The sequence below is a fragment of the Sinocyclocheilus anshuiensis genome, unplaced genomic scaffold, assembly GCF_001515605.1.
Source record: "Sinocyclocheilus anshuiensis isolate Anshui unplaced genomic scaffold, SAMN03320099.WGS_v1.1 scaffold641, whole genome shotgun sequence".
Lineage (NCBI taxonomy): Eukaryota > Metazoa > Chordata > Actinopteri > Cypriniformes > Cyprinidae > Sinocyclocheilus > Sinocyclocheilus anshuiensis.
In genome coordinates this window covers 282,288-298,959 of record NW_015536503.1, presented here as the reverse complement: position 1 = coordinate 298,959, position 16,672 = coordinate 282,288, and the positions used below count along the sequence as shown (strand labels likewise).

Here is a 16,672-nt window from a genome sequence, read left to right as displayed (position 1 = left end):
ACATGCTTTTATCATCTTTTTAAGTTTAATTTATGTGCTGGCTAGATTTACTTATTGTAGTCATTATGTCAACAAGGTTTAGCTTAATTAAATCATGGCCACGAATTAAGAACATCGTAATAATCAATAAAACTAGCAATCGGGAATTCATTATTATTTTTTAGCAGTTCTCACGTTGGCTACGTAAACTTTGCATCGTTTTAAGGTTATAAAATAAAACTTAATTGAAAATCGGTAAAGTTACTCACTCTGATTGCTGTCCATGTCGGCTATCTTTATTGATCCAATTCGGCAGGTGGCGCTGTTACAAAAGAATAGGGTCCTAGAACTGCGGTCCGGAAACTGCAGCCTCCGGTTGTGCAGGAACATACTATTGATTTAATCTGAATATAAAACATTAGAAATTAGATATTTGTTTAATTTTTATTTTGTGTTTGATTGTTAAAACACAAAATAGTTGTTGTTTGTCTCAATAAATTGTGTTAATTTAAAAATGCAGTGTTTAAATTAAAACATTTTTCTATTGCTCTTTGTTTTAAAAAAGGTTATAAAAATGTCAATAATTATCGATACCGAACTATATGAAACATTATATTGTTGCTAAATTTTTTAGCTATATCGCCCAGCCCTAGCTGCGGGATTATCCCGGGCGATTCAAAGCTGACTTCAGGATGTCAGTGGCTCAGTTTGAAGCTTTGCTAGCGATACTGGAGCCACATATTAAAAAGAAGACCACCCAATTTCCATGAACTCGGTGTGCAAGGACCTATACAGTGCTTTGTGCAGCGAGAAGAAGTGGATCAACTTGTCAGACACCATTCTGGATTTTGGTGTTCGCTTGTACGGTGGCTCTGAATTGTCAAAACACCTCTCAAAATGCTTGCTACGGATGCAAAAAATTGCAGAAAATCGAACCCGATCCGAATTTTTTTATGACGGACGAAGGTTTCGGAGGCAGTGTGTAAATGTGATTGGCACAACGTGAGGTCGTATTTATTTTTTAACGTGCGAAAATTTCGGACTCGGTGTGCAAGGGCCTTTAATGTTTTTCTTAGTTATTGCACAGATTAATTAAACTGTGGGACGTGTGGCAGTTAGGAGTTTTTTTCCCCTATAGGATGTGACATACCAATTCACTTTATTGTACATTAGTCTTTCTTTATTTTCATTTGTCAGCCCATTTGTTGACCCCTTGAGTGTTGGGTACGGTGTTTGTCTGTTTATGTTTTCCTTTATTTTGCCATTTGTCCTTTTGTTGTTGTTATTTTTTGTCTGTCTGACTGCGGTAATTGTGGTAACAGGCTCTAAGAAGAGAGTTTCCTGGGTACAAGCTCGAAGACTCCTTGGCCAGCCCTGCCCCATTCTACGGATCCCTAACAGGTTTTTAAGAGAAGGTGGGTAATAGGCGATGTCCGCCTTTAACTGAACTTCAAAAAAGAAAACCCACATGACAAATTTGGAGGCCTCCCCCATGCTGTCCCCACCCTACCTCTCTTCAAAACTGCTCTTAATCACTGTGGTGTTAAAAAAAAAGACCACTGCTCTTTTGCCAGGGCTCTTTCTGCCTCGCTTTCATTGGGGGCAAAGCTGGGGCAGGATGGCTTGGGTGTTAAAGAAAATAAATGGGAAAGGTCAAAGTGTTTGTCTGGTTGTGAGTGAGGGATGTGTATTGGACCTTTTTATTTTTATTGATTCGTGTCAGTTTTTCAGTTCCCTCCCATCCTTATTAGCCCATCCCACTCAGGTGCAGCATCCGGGTTTCAAGGCAAATTCACTGCCAAGAAATTTGCCAGGGTGTGGTTGCTAGCTTGCACGTGCCGTGATCATAGTTGACCTTTGGACTGTGCAGATCAGTTCTTTTCAGAGATTCAAAAGATGAATCAACCAAGTTGGGTGTCACCTTATCAAAGTCTTGTATACTGGGACAAAAAAAAGGTGTATGCAAATGTTACAATACCTTTTGCCCTTTTGGTTAATTATAATATTTTATTCCTCAGTTCGAAATATTTCTCTCTCTCTCTCTAAATTTTATTAATATATTTAAAAATGTATTGTGTTTTCATTTTAATAATATTTAATAATAGTAACAATATATTTATGTATTTATATTTTGTATGTATGTATTTGTTTATTATTACAACAAATATTATTGATTGTAGTAATAATATAAATAAATAAAATATTATTAAAGTTTTATTGTTATAATAACAATCATAGAAGAGTTTGGTTCCAAAACGCCATAAATTTATTAATGCCATTAATGTTTTTGTTAATACAGCGTATAGCACTTGTCAACTAAATGAATGTAACATGGCAAAGATGAATGCACTTTTGGAAGTTGAATGTAAGGGAAATGTCATTTTGGAATTTCTGTGGTTTAATGTGATATTGTTGTTCATGTATGTTCATGATAAAATTTTCTTTTGTTGTAATTAATTTATAGCATTAACAAGATGACCCGTTAAATTCTTTTTGGAGCGATGACTGATTGAATGTATTTTTAGTCCAGTGCCTGCATATAAGATTAGTATTGACCAAGTTCAGAGGCTGTCATATGTGGATCAACTTACTATGTTGTGTATTTTCAACAGTTTCAATATGAAAAATAACTTTTATATTGATTCAATGGATTTATTGCATTTTGGGAAAAAAATAATACAATTTTATAATAAGTCTTTGAAAATCAAAATCTGGATTTTAATTTTTAATGTTATTATATAACCTAAAGATGCTATGTGAAAGTTTGAAACAGAAAATAGTGGTTTTCATCTTGCCACTTTCTTGGTAAAGAAAACACATTTTTACTCAAATTAATCCAAATGGATTTATAGCGTTTTGGATCCAAACTCTTCATAAATAAAATAAAAATATGTAAATAAATATAAATAATATATTTTTTATTGTTGTTATAATAACAGCAGATAATATTATTATTATTATTATTATTACTATATTAATAAATAAAAGCATATATTTAGAAATAGTTTCAGCTGAACTTCTGTTTGTGTTTCTGTGCATTGTGTTTGGGGGAGAGTGGCCATAGCTTCTTTGACATGAACATTTAATTAACTAGACCTTGGCAAAAAATGAGGGCTTATGAGGATTTCAACTAGTTGTTGTCGTTAATTAATTTGGGGTTACTGTTGTGTCACTGTAACCCCTATGTATACTCTTTTGTGTATTTATCTGATCCTGAACAAATGTGTGATACACAAGAGCACATTCTCAAGCTTCGTCTAAGAGAAGGAAGTTCATCTAAGTCTAATCCTGATTCCTGAATCTAGTCCCTTCCATATCTGTATCCTGTTATAAAATTCTGCTGCATTAAATATGAATAAATCTGGTTGGAGATTATGAAGTTTACTCGGTTTTAATTTGCAGCCTGAAGTATGCATTTCAAGTAGGATGGATGTGGTTGGATTTGCTCACTTTATTCATAATATTGCTAATCTAATTAAAAATTAGTGTTGATCTACTGTCATTTATGTCTGAAATGTAGGTACATTTTTTGTTTTCCAACTGCTTCCCTTTGAATTTAGCAAATGTAGTTGTTTATCTTTGTGGTCTCGTCATCAATAGGCTGCTATCTGTCTATGTAGGTCACAGAGCCCCTCCAGCCCGGAGCGGCCATCGCTGTGTGGCGGACAACACCAACCTCTATGTGTTTGGAGGGTATAACCCCGACTACGATGAATCAGGTGGCTCAGAGAATGAAGACTACCCGCTGTTCAGGGAGCTGTGGAGGTTCCACTTCGCCACAGGAACATGGCAACAGATCCGCACTGAGGGTTTCATGCCTACTGAACTGGCTTCAATGTCAGGTAAAATGTTTTTATCGATCGATCGATCTATAGATATATAGATTTCTCAATTTAAATTTTTACGAAATCATATTGATTCTTAAATCCCAAGAATCGATTAGTCTAGCCTGTTTTCAGTTAATAAATGGAACATTGTGCGCCTCCCATCCAATAAATCACAATAAGCTAAGTCTCAGATTTCAAATTCTGGCCATTTTATTACAATATTCAAACAATAAATACCGTTTTGGTGCTGTTTAATGTGGAGTGACAGATCGCTGTAGCGCCTCAGTTATTTATGACGTTTTTATGACAGCCACCATTTAAATGTTTATATTTATGTGATTGTAAAGTTAGTATTGTAACTTTATTATAAAAACTTAATTGAGTGTAATTTAAAGGGGACATTGAATGCAAAATTCACTTTTACATGGTGTTTGCATATAAATGTGTTTTAGAATTGTGTGGACACAACCACCCTACAAGGATAAAATGTTTGTTTGTTTTAATCCCCCAAAATTCTAAACAGTCTCAATTATCAAGCCGTTTTGATTTGCTGTATGTGTATAATATTAATTTATTGGCTTTGTTTTTGTCTTGTTTGATTTGTGATTTTGTTGTGTTTTGAGGATGTGCCGAAAGGCCACACGTCTGTTACCGGTAAGTCAGGTATTTTAAACCTCTTACCTCACTTGACCATCTTCTTTGTACATCACACAGCTGTTTTGCACGGAAACAACCTGCTTGTGTTTGGCGGGACCGGAATCCCGTTTGGGGAAAACAATGGAAATGATGTTCACGTCTGCAACGTTAACTACAAACGCTGGTCTCTCCTCAACTGCAGGGGCAAGAAACCCAATCGAATATATGGACAGGTACGAAAGCCTTAATAAGTCCCGATGTTTACTAGTAAACATACTAACTTACATCGATTGATTGAGTGATCCCTTATTTGTTTTGAAGGCGATGGCCATAATCAACGGCTTCCTATATGTATTTGGAGGTACGACAGGCTACATCTACAGCACAGATCTTCACAGACTGGATCTGACAACACGTGAGTGGATTCATCTGAAACCCAACAACCCTCCAGACGACCTGCCGGAGGAGCGGTAAGTGACTTTTGACCTTAAATTTTATTTGAAACAAAGCTAGGGTCACTGAACACATTTATGCATGCCACCGCTTTTTGTCTGATGCTAAAATGTCAGTCTATGAACAGATATGCCAAACTTCCTTCGAAATTTGTTTTGTATAGATATAGGCATGAGATAGCCCATGATGGACAGAGGATATATATTCTAGGAGGGGGAACTTCCTGGACTTCCTACCCATTAGACAAGGTACAAATGTTTCCATGAATTGCCATTTTTGCCAGTGTTCACTGTGTTACATGACATCATTTGTTTATTGGAACTAATGGGCCTTGCTCAAGAAACATGAAAACATTAATGTAATTCATACTTAAATTGTTATCTGCAGTCTGATTAGACAATTTATATATTAAATGGATTAATTAATGATTTTTTCAGAAATTATAATGACAGTTGTCCCAAATGTTTGTATCAGATACACGCATATAACCTTGAAACAAATTCCTGGGAGGCAATCACAACTAAGCCTCATGAAAGAATAGGTTAGTAATGCAATTCTTGTCTTAAGCAATTTAACATCTGACAATGGAAAGCATGCTGTAAAAGTACATGCTTAATCAGTGCTTTTTTTTTCAGGATACCCAGCCCCTCGGAGATGTCATAGTTGTGTGCAGATTAAAAATGGTAAGGCGTTAATAATGTAAATGTTGAATTTAAGATCCGTTGTAGGGCTCAGTGTGTGATTGCTGTTGTTCTTTGTGGCAGCTGTATTTATATGTGGAGGTTACAATGGTGAAGTAATACTAGACGACCTGTGGAAAATCAACCTGCAGACGTTTCAGTGGAATAAACTACCTGCAGTGATGCCCGAACCTGCGTACTTCCACTGTGCTGCTGTTACCCCGGTCAGTTCATACTTAGTTTTTATTTTTTTCATTCATTCATTTTAATATTTTTCATTATTTATTTATATTGTTTACTTTATAAATATTTATTCTGCTGTTAACAATTTTCCAAAAGTATCTTTTACACTGGTAAAAATCTAAAATCGTTCTAAATGTCTTTTTTTCTCTTTCAGGCCGGCTGCATGTACATCCATGGTGGCGTGGTGAACATCCATGAGAATAAGCGGACTGGTTCATTGTTTAAGATCTGGCTGGTAGTGCCCAGTCTGCTGGAGCTGTGCTGGGAGCGTCTGCTCAAAGCCTTCCCACACCTGGCCCAACTTACCCCGATACAGCTGCTAAACTTGGGCCTCACCCAGGAACTCATTGAACGCTTGAAATAAAGAGGTGAGGGGGCTGTGAGCGCGAAAGACAGATTGTGTACGTACTGTGCGTGTACCTTTTTTTTTATTTTTTTATTTAATTTTTAATTTTTTTGAAGCTGATCATGAGCAGGACGACAGCACTTGAAGCCAGTGTGTGGACTTGAAAAACAGGATCAACTAAGGAACTCCATCCTAACAAAGCCCGCCTTAAAACCAAAAACTGTAGAATGCCTTTTTTTGTTTTGCATATGCTCCTTTTAATGATTTGAAAAATCAGTACAAAACATAAATCTCCATTAGAGAGAAAGTTCTTTTCTCAAACACTATGGGTCAGTGACCTGAAAGTATCCTTTTTTTTCTTCTTTCTTTCTTTCTTGAGATTGTAATATTATTTATTGGCCTTCAGTAGTGACCTGGGGGACATGTTGAGTTGATTTTAATGATGTATCTTAATTCTATTTCCTCTCCTGTCAAATAATTATTTAAGTTTTATGAATCACCACACCACGGCATGAATATTTAATCAGCAGAGATGTAATCAGGGTTCGATTAGCTTGAGTTTCCAGGCAACTGTTTGGATATCTGAACAGACTTATGCAGAACTCTTGATGTCTAGGATTGGGATTTAAGGCTTTACTTCAGTGAAAACGGTGCAAAACAGTGTTGAAAAGTTGAATGTTTTAACAAAATGGGTTTTAACGGAGAATGTTGATTTTTAGGTTGGATGCTGTTGCTCAGATCTGCAGTTACATCTGCATTTAGGCACAAACACCAGACCCCAAGTAATGTGTCAACAAAGCTGTACAGTCATTGCAGAGCTGTTCCCATGTTTCACCCAGTTTTGTAAACCAATCGTTACATCACTGTGAATAAGGTGCTCCTTAATTTACTTTTACTGAAATAAAATGTTTTTCCTTAAATCATCCCTCATCCAAATGTTCAAACTGACACGTTGACAGTGCCTTTACTAAGCAAGATGTGATTAAACAAAGCTTTGCTAAAAGCACTTTATTATTGTTTAACTCAAATTCTATTCTAGAACAAGCTGACCTGAATTTATAATACAACAGATGCGCACTTGCCATTTTCATCAAGCTTTCTAGCACTTCATGCATTTACAAGAAATAAAACTATCTAAATTTAAAACCATTTGGTCAGCACAATGCTAATGATATTTTGGGCCTTGTGTATATCTGTACAGAAAAACAGATAACCTTCCTGTCATTGAGCAATAATGTAGCGGAGCATCTTTTACTATGCTGACCTAAAAAAAAAAAAAATCAAGCTCTGAATTCAAAACATCTCTGGCCGCAATGCCAAATACAGCATCTTGAATTCAGAGTTAATGCGTTTTGCCTTGTTGGGTTATTTAACCTGTTACAGTTCTTGGCCATTTAACTACATTCATTAGGCACCAGCAATTGATATAGTGGAGTAAAATGTTAAAAGATTAATAATTGCTATTACACACAGTAAAATTAGATTTATGTTGACTTTTTTTTCTGGTATTAGGTCACATACATGCCCATAATATGTGCCTACCCAGTACCCACCCACCTTCTGCATGACTGGATTCCTGTTTGCATGGGTCAGGATTTAAGGGTGCTTTGTCATACAGATGACGTGCAGACTGTGACAACTACACATTTATTTTCATAAATGATTTCAGCAGCACAGTGAAATTTTTCACTCAGTCTGAATGGAGTGACGAGAGTCCCTACATTTGTTTTTTAAGACGAGGGGTCTCGCTGGACTTCGATTCCTCAGTTGTGCAGCAAATGTTCAAGGTACTCACCGGTTACCTGTAACTTGTGTACCAGTTTTGTGTTTTATTGTTGAATAATTAATAAACTACTTCCAACTGGTGGTGTGTTGAATCTCCAGTGTTTACACAAGTTCAAGAAAAGTTAATGAAAGGAATACAACATTTATTATAATTTCATTGTGATTCATTGCTACATCCGTTTCTTTTACTTCTTGTGTGTGTAAATGTAAAATATTATGCATTTTTAAGTAAACACATGGTGAAATTGCTCTCAGCTTCTATAAGGCTCAAAAGTAAGAGCTCTCATACGTCATATGCTGGAAAATATTCCGTATAAAGAACTTTATAGTATATAAGACAAAAATACACTATACAAACACACCAACTATAAAAGACAAGGAAAAATTATTTTCTTAACATCCAAGAGGAGTAGGTGCAAAAAAGTACAAAGCCAGAAGAATTAGGTACACGACCACCAGAGCGGTTCCTGTTCAGGCAAAAAAAAACAAAAAACATTTAGTATTCACTATTTTATGTAACAACTTGAACTAATCGTACTAATCTTTACAACTAAACCAAATCAGATTACATTTAACAATACTATTAATTGTCTCAAATCAAGCACAACAGAAATGCACAATAAACAAAATGATATACGTTAATTCATACATTATACAAAAAAATTATATTACTGTTTATTTTTTCAATAGTTCACCCAAAAATGAAAATTGTTTTATCAGCCTTTTTCAAACCTGTAGGACTTGCATTCTTCATTGGAATACAAAGAAGTTATTTATAGCTGAATATCCAAGCAGTTCTTTTCATACAGTGAAAGTAAGTGCTGATCATGGCTGTCAAGCAGGATTTTCAAGGCTGTTCCTTACATAGAGCTTTTGTACAGTAACATGATGGCACATAAATAATGATAGAATTTTAATATTGTACGAACTATTCCTTTAATCAATAATACTAATAATAATGCTCACCCTGAAAGTAGTCCGACTTTCCATCCATAAATATGTAGTTGACCAGAATCACGCTAAAGATGCTTGCCCAGAGGTGTAAATCACTGAATATGAGAATGAATCCAACATCCTAGAGAGAAACAGAACTGGTGTCATACTGCAGAACTAAGTAACAGAAACCAACTGTGGTGGTGTGACTTACATAAAAAGCATTGAAAAAGATCAGTAGCGGTATCTGCAACATGCACACCTGAACTGCAATACAGCTCCCCACTTCCAGGCTACATGATGGCAAATATCCATATTAGAGCCACATCCAGATCACATAGTGAAAATAGTCAAGTGCACATCTATTTTAACACCAAATTATTGTAACCTGAGGCTGATGTTGTTCTGAAGAGCAAACTGGATCCCATTGACTATCTCAGGAAGCTCGGGAACCATGGCCAATATAGTAACTCCAATAAAATACTGCAACAAAATATATTTATATGTGAATATCTAAGATTAAATACAGAGCAGGGACAGGGACTACACACAGGAGACATTTAATTTCATATAGAAAACATAAAAATGGGAAAACGTATTAATTTGATACATTTATTAATTAATTTAAAAATAAATTACTTTTAAAATTACCTTTAAGTAATATAAAAAAAAATTGTATCAAACCAAAATAACATGAAAATCATAAAATAAAATTAATTCCATATGTAAAATAAATTAATTTTAAATAAAATAATGTACCTGTGAGACACTGGAATTGGAAATGATAGGTTTGATGTGCTCAGTGCTGAGATCAGCGCAAGCTGCCATCAACACCGTAGCCAAAATGAGCACCACTAGAGCTCTCGCTCTAGACCAGTGAACCACTGCACCATGGTCGCTAATAACTAACACAAACAGAATAATTAAGACATTAAATAAAAGCATCACATAACCAGAATGGCATAATCCAAATGCAAAATCACAAATACGCACCATGACAGTGGGCATCACTAATGTGGAGATCATAAATATGCGAATGAGTCTTAAGCGTGAAGATCAGACCAACAAGATACGCAGCAGGCAACAGGACAGAGATTGTGTACACTAAAGGCCTGAAAACAAAAACGGAATTTAGACATTTAAAAATCGTTATGTTGTAAAAACAAGTGTGTTCGTATACTCACTCGATATGACTCAAAAAGAGGGGTCGGTTGTTTTCACTCTGTAGAAAACATCATGGTCATATATTTAACTACTGTGCTCTGGATTATATGTCTAAATGGCTTGAATTTTATTAAGTAAACAACGTACCAGGTCATAGTGGCAGTTATTACAAATGAAGGGCTTTGTGGTGTTACTAAGCGAGTTGTTACAGCCCTCACATATAAAGTTTCCATAAGCCTTTGAAAACAGTGTGGGGGCGAAAACACCTGTGGTCAGACAGAGGTGAAAGGTCAAAAATAATTCTTTCTACTTAAGAACAGTGAGTATTTAGTTCTCTCACCTCCTACTGATATGAAAAGCAGAGCAGAGCTGACTCCTGCCGACCTGCTGTTGAACCGCTGCTCACTGTGTTTGCAGCCGCCGATGATCATACAGATGCCCTAAAACACACTCGCACAGAATGCAGCTGTTAGAGGAATTTATTACATATGACATGTACTGTACGTGGGGCAGTTATCAGGAGGAGGAATAGTGTGAGGAAGCAGTATCACAGAAACACACACATAAACACAGACTCGCTCTCACAGGTATGAAGAGGATGCAGCCCAGCAGCGTGCCGGTCAGAGCAGATTTGACGATCTCTGCATAGCACTTGTTTCCTGCGCGATGACCCTGCAGCAAAGCTGTGATGTAGAAGGCCATCTCTGTAATCGAGCCGAACGTGGCATTTACTACCGCTCCCACTGCAAAGTTACTCTGTGCGGAAATACTACAGAGAACACAGTGGTATTCACACAGATTTTGCATGTAAAAAACTAATTAACCAATTATTAGGAGGAAGAAGAAGAAAAGACTCTGGGGAAAGTAATATAATGTAATGTAATATAATAAACATATAAACCAGAAGTAGGCACATTTAAGAAATAGTTAATTAAATAAAATGAACAAAGAAAAAAGAATAAATGTAAATTATTCAATAAATAAAATCTATTAAATAAACAAATACACACATACCACTTGAACAAACAAGTTAGGATTTTTAAATATTACCTTGCAATCCCCATCCCAATGTAGTAAGACAATGGGATAATGGAGCTCAATGCTATGGCAAACTTTGCCTCTGAGCTCACATAATAATTATCTCTGTCCACGTAGCCAATCACCAGAGTGAAAATAACCAGCGGCAACAGGTCTGAAAGATTTTTAAAGATCTTGACATGTCCATATATGGTGCATATCATAGAGAAAACATTTTTTTTTCTACAATAAAGCTAACAAAAGGCATTATCAACTAAGGTACCATTTCAGTATTATTTATATACCCCCCAAAAATAATGGTGTAGAAACATTTTCACTCAGAAATTGCTAGCAAATTTCACAAACAAGTACAAAGAAATAGCAATTAACACAATGAATTAAATGCACAATTTTTTAAGTAAAAAAACCCAAATGTAGTATTTTCTTGTAAAATGTACTCCAATAATCTTTGTTTTATTAAATATTTTAGTCGGCTATTTAATGAGTATATATACTATATATTTAATTTTTTCATATTTTATTAGATTTCCATAATTATTTTCATCATTACCTCCATTTTATCAGTTATTTTTCTTTTCCCACACTGTATGTCTCATAAAAATATAAATAAGTCATAAATAATGAAAAAGGTACCATTTCACATGAGAGCAGTTTATAAACAGCCATAGGCATGAAGGATACTGACAGCAAACACATTGATCCCATCCACAGTGTATTTGTAGTAGTACCAGTTGAAGGCGCGGTAACAGCACAGCAGAACTCTGGTCTCACAACCTTGTGGCTAAAGAATAGAAGACATGGCAACCATTAGTATTAAAAAAAAAGTTAGATGATCTACTAATGTAAACAGCAAATACTATAGTGCTCACCTTTTTCACAGTCCAAACTTGGACCTCCTCTGGTGGCATAAGCAGGATGATGCTCAATGTCCTGACGTTCATCTTTGACACAGGGATGGTGAAAACCATCATCCAGGACAGGAAGATGGCCAGGAAATGAACCACAGCCAGCAGGGGGTATCCCAACACCAGCCAAACATACGTACTCATCCGACACTAGGAAGAAAACATTAAGGTAACCATTTGTGACCCTGGACCACAAAACCAGTCATAAGGGTCAATTTTTTTAAATTGAGATTTATAGATGACCTGAAAGCTGAATAAATAAGCTTTCCATTGATGTATGGTTTGTTAGGATAGGACAATATTTGGCCGAGATTACAACTATTTGAAAATCTGGAATCTGAGGGTGCAAAAAAATCAAAATATTGAGAAAATCGCCTTTAAAGTTGCCCAAATGAAGTTCTTAGCAATGCATATTGCTAATCAAAAATTAAGTTTTGATATTTACAGGAGGAAATTGACAAAATATCTTTATGGAACATGATCTTTACTTAATATCCTAATGATTTTTGGCATAAAAGAAAAATCAATAATTTTGACCCATACAATGTATTTTTGGCTATTGCTACAAATATACCCGTGCAACTTAAGACTGGTTTTGTGGTCCAGGGTCAAATTTATGAAATCAAATCAGCAACCTTCTGGTTAACAATCCTCAACTTTACCAACCATGCACTAAACCCCAAGAATGATTTACAGTATAATGATGGCCAATCAGCTAGATAAACTGTTCAAAACTGACAGTCTCACCCAGTAACGCGCCTGTTTTGGAGGCGGTGTTGTCACAGGGATTTCTGTGGGAGCACAGCGCAGCAAAGGTGTAGACTCTTTCACCGCCGAAGACTCCTTTACTTCATCCACCTCCTCTGGAATGGCCTCACAATGTGGGAATTTCACACAACATTTCCTCAACATGCTGCTGCTCTGAAGGAAGCATTTGAAAACATGCAGTCAGACGAGAGAATTTACATTCGGATTTGAAATCAGTGATGTTGTATTTCACAAAAATGTCAGGGAAAATGAGTTCTTGGAAGCCAAAATTGATTATAACATGGAAAACAGCAGAGTTTGTAATGAATGTCATGAGCCATGCTACAGGCATAAGAGAAGCCTATATAACTAGGTATTGCAGATCGAATCAACAGTGTGACGGAATATTTAAAAATACATGAATTGGCTACCTATGTCTTTGAGGAAAGTTCTGCAGATGTATATATTTTTCACTTACTTTCTGTAATGCCTTTCCAAATGGCCATAAGAAATAACCCGACAGCTGCAAACAGAGTTTTCCTATCATAGAATATGAGAGAACAGATTCAAATGGGAATAAAGTGGCAAAATGCAACTGAAATGGACTAGTAACAAAAACGAAATCACAAAAGAACCCTGACATACCATATGGGATACCAGCAATGGTGCAAAACATCAGCAGACTAACCAAGAAGTAAAATATGGAGATCCACCAGCCAAAGAGCAATACATATATTACATTCCCAGCAGTGATGAGTGATCCTTGGAGCAAAAGAGAGTAAAAGCATTACAGTTAACAGACAGACTATATTTTATATATCCAAACTACACTTAAAAATGAAGGAATGCCATTGCATAGATTGCAGAATATTAAAACACATGGCATCTGCAAACAAATGATGCTAAACGTTTCTCAGACAATTACTTCTGGTCACAAAAATGTCTTTTTGTGAATTGCTCTTTCTTGAAAGGTGTGCTTATTTAAAAAATAAAAATATATTTATTTAAAAAATAAATATTACTTGGTTTAACCATTTTTAATCTATTGCAATGACATCAATTTATTTTTAATGTGGTTTGCATCCCTAGTAATTTTTGGGATTTATCTAATTTTCTCATTAATATTTTTCTAACCTGAATGATGTTTGATATAGTTGAGCTCAGAATAAAGCTCCTTAACTACATCAGATCTGTCTTCAATGGGTCGTTCGGTTACATGACTCTTCCATTTCCTGAAACCAAACTGGCATACAGACATAAATCATTTGAAACATTTCCTCCAGTTATTCCAAGGATTTGCACACTTATGTTTTTTTTTTCTCACTCTGGAAAAATCTCTGACCGTTAAAACAGGAATATTTAATAAGCACTCATATTTACACACCTTGTAGTTATTGGCAAGTTTATGTGCCTCGAACTCGTTTTCTGCTCGGACGGTGGTTCTGATGCTCGCTTCTTGCCAAACGTCATCTGTGCACCGTGAATGCAGGGAATGCCCTGAAGAAAGCAAAAAACAAAATAAGTGATCATTTTTTGGAGAAAAATCTGCAAGAATTCTTTGGATTAAAATGGGTGATTGCTTGTTCTTTTTAGGGCCAATTTTATAGCCAATATTTTATGCAAACTAAAATACACAATTAAATAATATGTCTAAATTGTTTGTTATTTCTAGGGCCAATTCCATAGCTAGTATTTCATGCATATAAAATGCATGTAAATATTTAGCATAAGCATATTTAGCAAAATTTTAGGGGACATAATTAGAAAAAATATATAATAATAATAATAAAAAATATATATAATAATTTAAGATGTTTTTATTTTTATTAAAAATATTTTTAAAATATTAATAACTTCTACACCATAAACATAGAAATGGTTTGAAGCTTATTTGGCTCACTTTATATTATGAACATTTTAAAAATGCAGTAATTTCCCAGATAGACTCCTAACCCTTTTCAGTGTTATTTTAGCATCATTTAGATACTATTAGTTATTAATATCAATTAAAATGTATTATTATTAATATTTTGAATCAGTATGACTTTTATATTTTCTGTTTTTATTTTGATTTCAGTTAAAGCTTTGATAATTTTGTTGTTTTTGTCATTTTAGTAGTTTTTGTTTCTTTTTCATATATAAATAGAGAGAGAGAGAGAGAGAGAGAGAGAGATATAAATAATTTGTAATTTATTTGAAAATTAAAAAGAGAAATGTTGCCTTGACAATTAGCTGAAATAAAGTTTTTTTAATTTTATATTTAACTTTTATTTTATTTCGATTTTTTAATGATTTTAATTTTAGTTTCAGTTTTAGACAACTATAATAACATCCCTGACACTTTTATATAATATATATATACTATAAATGACTGTTTTTGCACTCATGAATTGAGTAGACAGACTATGGCAAGACACTCACTGTGGGCAGAGAGACATTTTGGGGTGTAGTGTCCGCAATACTGGGAGGTGCAGGGGGAAGGAGTATCTGGGATCTCAAGATATGCTCCAGCTACACACAGTCTGTCACACTGGGAGCTACAGCGACGACCTTTGGGGTCATGGTCCCAAAGGGGCTCTACAGGTCATACAGGGAAAGAAATCAATGTCTCAGTGGATTTAGAGGTGTCTCATGGTCATCTGATGACTTCATTGAGTCCCCAAACAGTCAGTCTGGAACTAACAAAAGACTCCTGATGGTCACATGAACAACAGTTTCCCACATAACATTAGTGAATCAACTGTGTCTGATTGCATTGCTAATTGATATCATGGCATGAGATTTCAGAAAAACCATAAAAGCAATAAAAGTTACTAAACAGCAGACAATGTTTACTACCATATTTCAAAATAAGAAGTCAAATGTGCCTATAAGCTATAATTAAATACGTATTTAAAACTTTAATTTACATTTTAGAAGTTAAAGATCACAATACTAAAGCGGTTCCCACAAAAAAAGAAAAAAGTAATCTCATAAAAAAATGTTTTAAAGTAAATTAAAGGCTTAATCATTTTTTTCTGAGCAATGCAGAGATGATACAAGTATGGAAATTGCCTTTAAATTTGTGACAAATTAAAAACACATACTTAAATATTTAACATGATTTTGCACATCATCACTGATGTTTTAACTTGTATTTACAGTTGAAAAAAAAATCATTACTCAATGACGTGGGTAGAACAGGTGAAATCAGTCTCTCCTTACAGGTGTGACATATTCCCAAAATCCCACTAAAAAGCGGAGTTATTTCTTATGTCACTAAAACGACGAATTGATATGAAAGTTTGAAATGAAAAAAAAGAAAAGAAAGTACATTTCTATAGATTAGGAGAATCACTGAAACCACAACAAGCAAACAAGCAAAGAAACTAGGTTAAAATAGTCCTAATGAATGCACAAGGATAGTAAAAGTCTCTTTGAGCTTCTGAATAATTGTAAGATGACTGTAATACTCGCCTGAGCTCTCAGTTGACCGTCGCCTCCGACTCTCCACATCAGTGGACATCGTGTGTTTGGTGAGAGCCATCCTGCTACAGCCGCGCGCCTCCACCATCAGCTCAGCTGTAGCCAGTGTTGCCAACTCATTTTCAGGGGAAGTTGCTAAAGGAAGGTTGATTTGTTGCTAAATGACGCGATGTCATTGCGCGGTGACGTCATTGCGTAATCACGATGCAAAATTGTGTCACTTCATCAAATCTCAGCAAAAAACTAAATGTATATATGTTAATTTAGATGCGTTTATAAAATAATATAAATGCATAATATAATATTAAAATATAAACACTTTCAAATTTTGTAACAATTACAATTTAAGTTTATTTTTATTAGCTAGCAAACTAAAACTACTCAGTCTGAACAATTATAGTTTTAAGCAGTGTATTAGTAGTTCGTATGCTACACTCTAAGAAAAGAATTCACAGGTTTTTACCTGCATTT

General features: G+C 35.0%; 2 protein-coding genes across 4 annotated transcripts in view; one reads left to right on the top strand and one right to left on the bottom strand.

Moving 5' to 3' along the window:
• LOC107690572 (kelch domain-containing protein 10-like) overlaps nucleotides 1-8,029 on the top strand; it is a 14,266-nt gene extending 6,237 nt beyond the window's left edge. The window contains exons 2-10 of one of the 2 annotated variants that reach the window (XM_016488942.1): nucleotides 1,302-1,394; nucleotides 3,600-3,821; nucleotides 4,521-4,675; nucleotides 4,764-4,912; nucleotides 5,059-5,143; nucleotides 5,370-5,436; nucleotides 5,531-5,578; nucleotides 5,660-5,799; nucleotides 5,973-8,029. In XM_016488942.1, the coding sequence (XP_016344428.1) occupies nucleotides 1,302-1,394; nucleotides 3,600-3,821; nucleotides 4,521-4,675; nucleotides 4,764-4,912; nucleotides 5,059-5,143; nucleotides 5,370-5,436; nucleotides 5,531-5,578; nucleotides 5,660-5,799; nucleotides 5,973-6,182 (1,169 nt within the window). In that variant the 3' untranslated portion in view covers nucleotides 6,183-8,029. The remainder of the gene's footprint in view (nucleotides 1-1,301; nucleotides 1,395-3,599; nucleotides 3,822-4,520; nucleotides 4,676-4,763; nucleotides 4,913-5,058; nucleotides 5,144-5,369; nucleotides 5,437-5,530; nucleotides 5,579-5,659; nucleotides 5,800-5,972) is intronic. The other variant, XM_016488950.1, reaches the window with a different exon arrangement.
• A 36-nt stretch (nucleotides 8,030-8,065) lies between these two features.
• Nucleotides 8,066-16,327, bottom strand: LOC107690555 (low affinity vacuolar monovalent cation/H(+) antiporter-like). Of its 2 annotated transcripts, none has more exons than XM_016488927.1 (20): nucleotides 16,193-16,327; nucleotides 15,158-15,313; nucleotides 14,121-14,233; nucleotides 13,871-13,979; nucleotides 13,382-13,498; nucleotides 13,215-13,276; nucleotides 12,737-12,910; nucleotides 11,954-12,139; nucleotides 11,766-11,865; nucleotides 11,097-11,238; nucleotides 10,632-10,815; nucleotides 10,387-10,486; nucleotides 10,194-10,312; nucleotides 10,067-10,104; nucleotides 9,876-9,994; nucleotides 9,642-9,787; nucleotides 9,271-9,365; nucleotides 9,097-9,175; nucleotides 8,916-9,024; nucleotides 8,066-8,416 (listed from the first exon to the last, which is right to left on the bottom strand). In XM_016488927.1, exons 1-20 carry the CDS (start codon nucleotides 16,287-16,289, stop codon nucleotides 8,343-8,345), a joined length of 2,319 nt encoding a protein of 772 aa, XP_016344413.1. In that variant the 5' UTR covers nucleotides 16,290-16,327; the 3' UTR covers nucleotides 8,066-8,342. The 2 variants fall into 2 exon arrangements, with proteins under 2 accessions (XP_016344413.1, XP_016344420.1); XM_016488934.1 differs by having other exon boundaries at nucleotides 14,121-14,206.
• Nucleotides 16,328-16,672: the final 345 nt, after the last annotated feature.

Bases quoted from the DNA above. Each gene is read 5' to 3' on its own strand.
- LOC107690555 (XM_016488927.1), bottom strand. From the start codon at position 16,289: ATGGTGGAGGCGCGCGGCTGTAGCAGGATGGCTCTCACCAAACACACG. The intron at 14,234-15,157 runs GTGAGTGTCTTG...TGCTTTCTTCAG, and splicing joins AAAATGTCTCTCTGCCCACA to GGCATTCCCTGCATTCACGG. The intron at 13,277-13,381 runs GTATGTCAGGGT...ATTCTATGATAG, and splicing joins CATTGCTGGTATCCCATATG to GAAAACTCTGTTTGCAGCTG.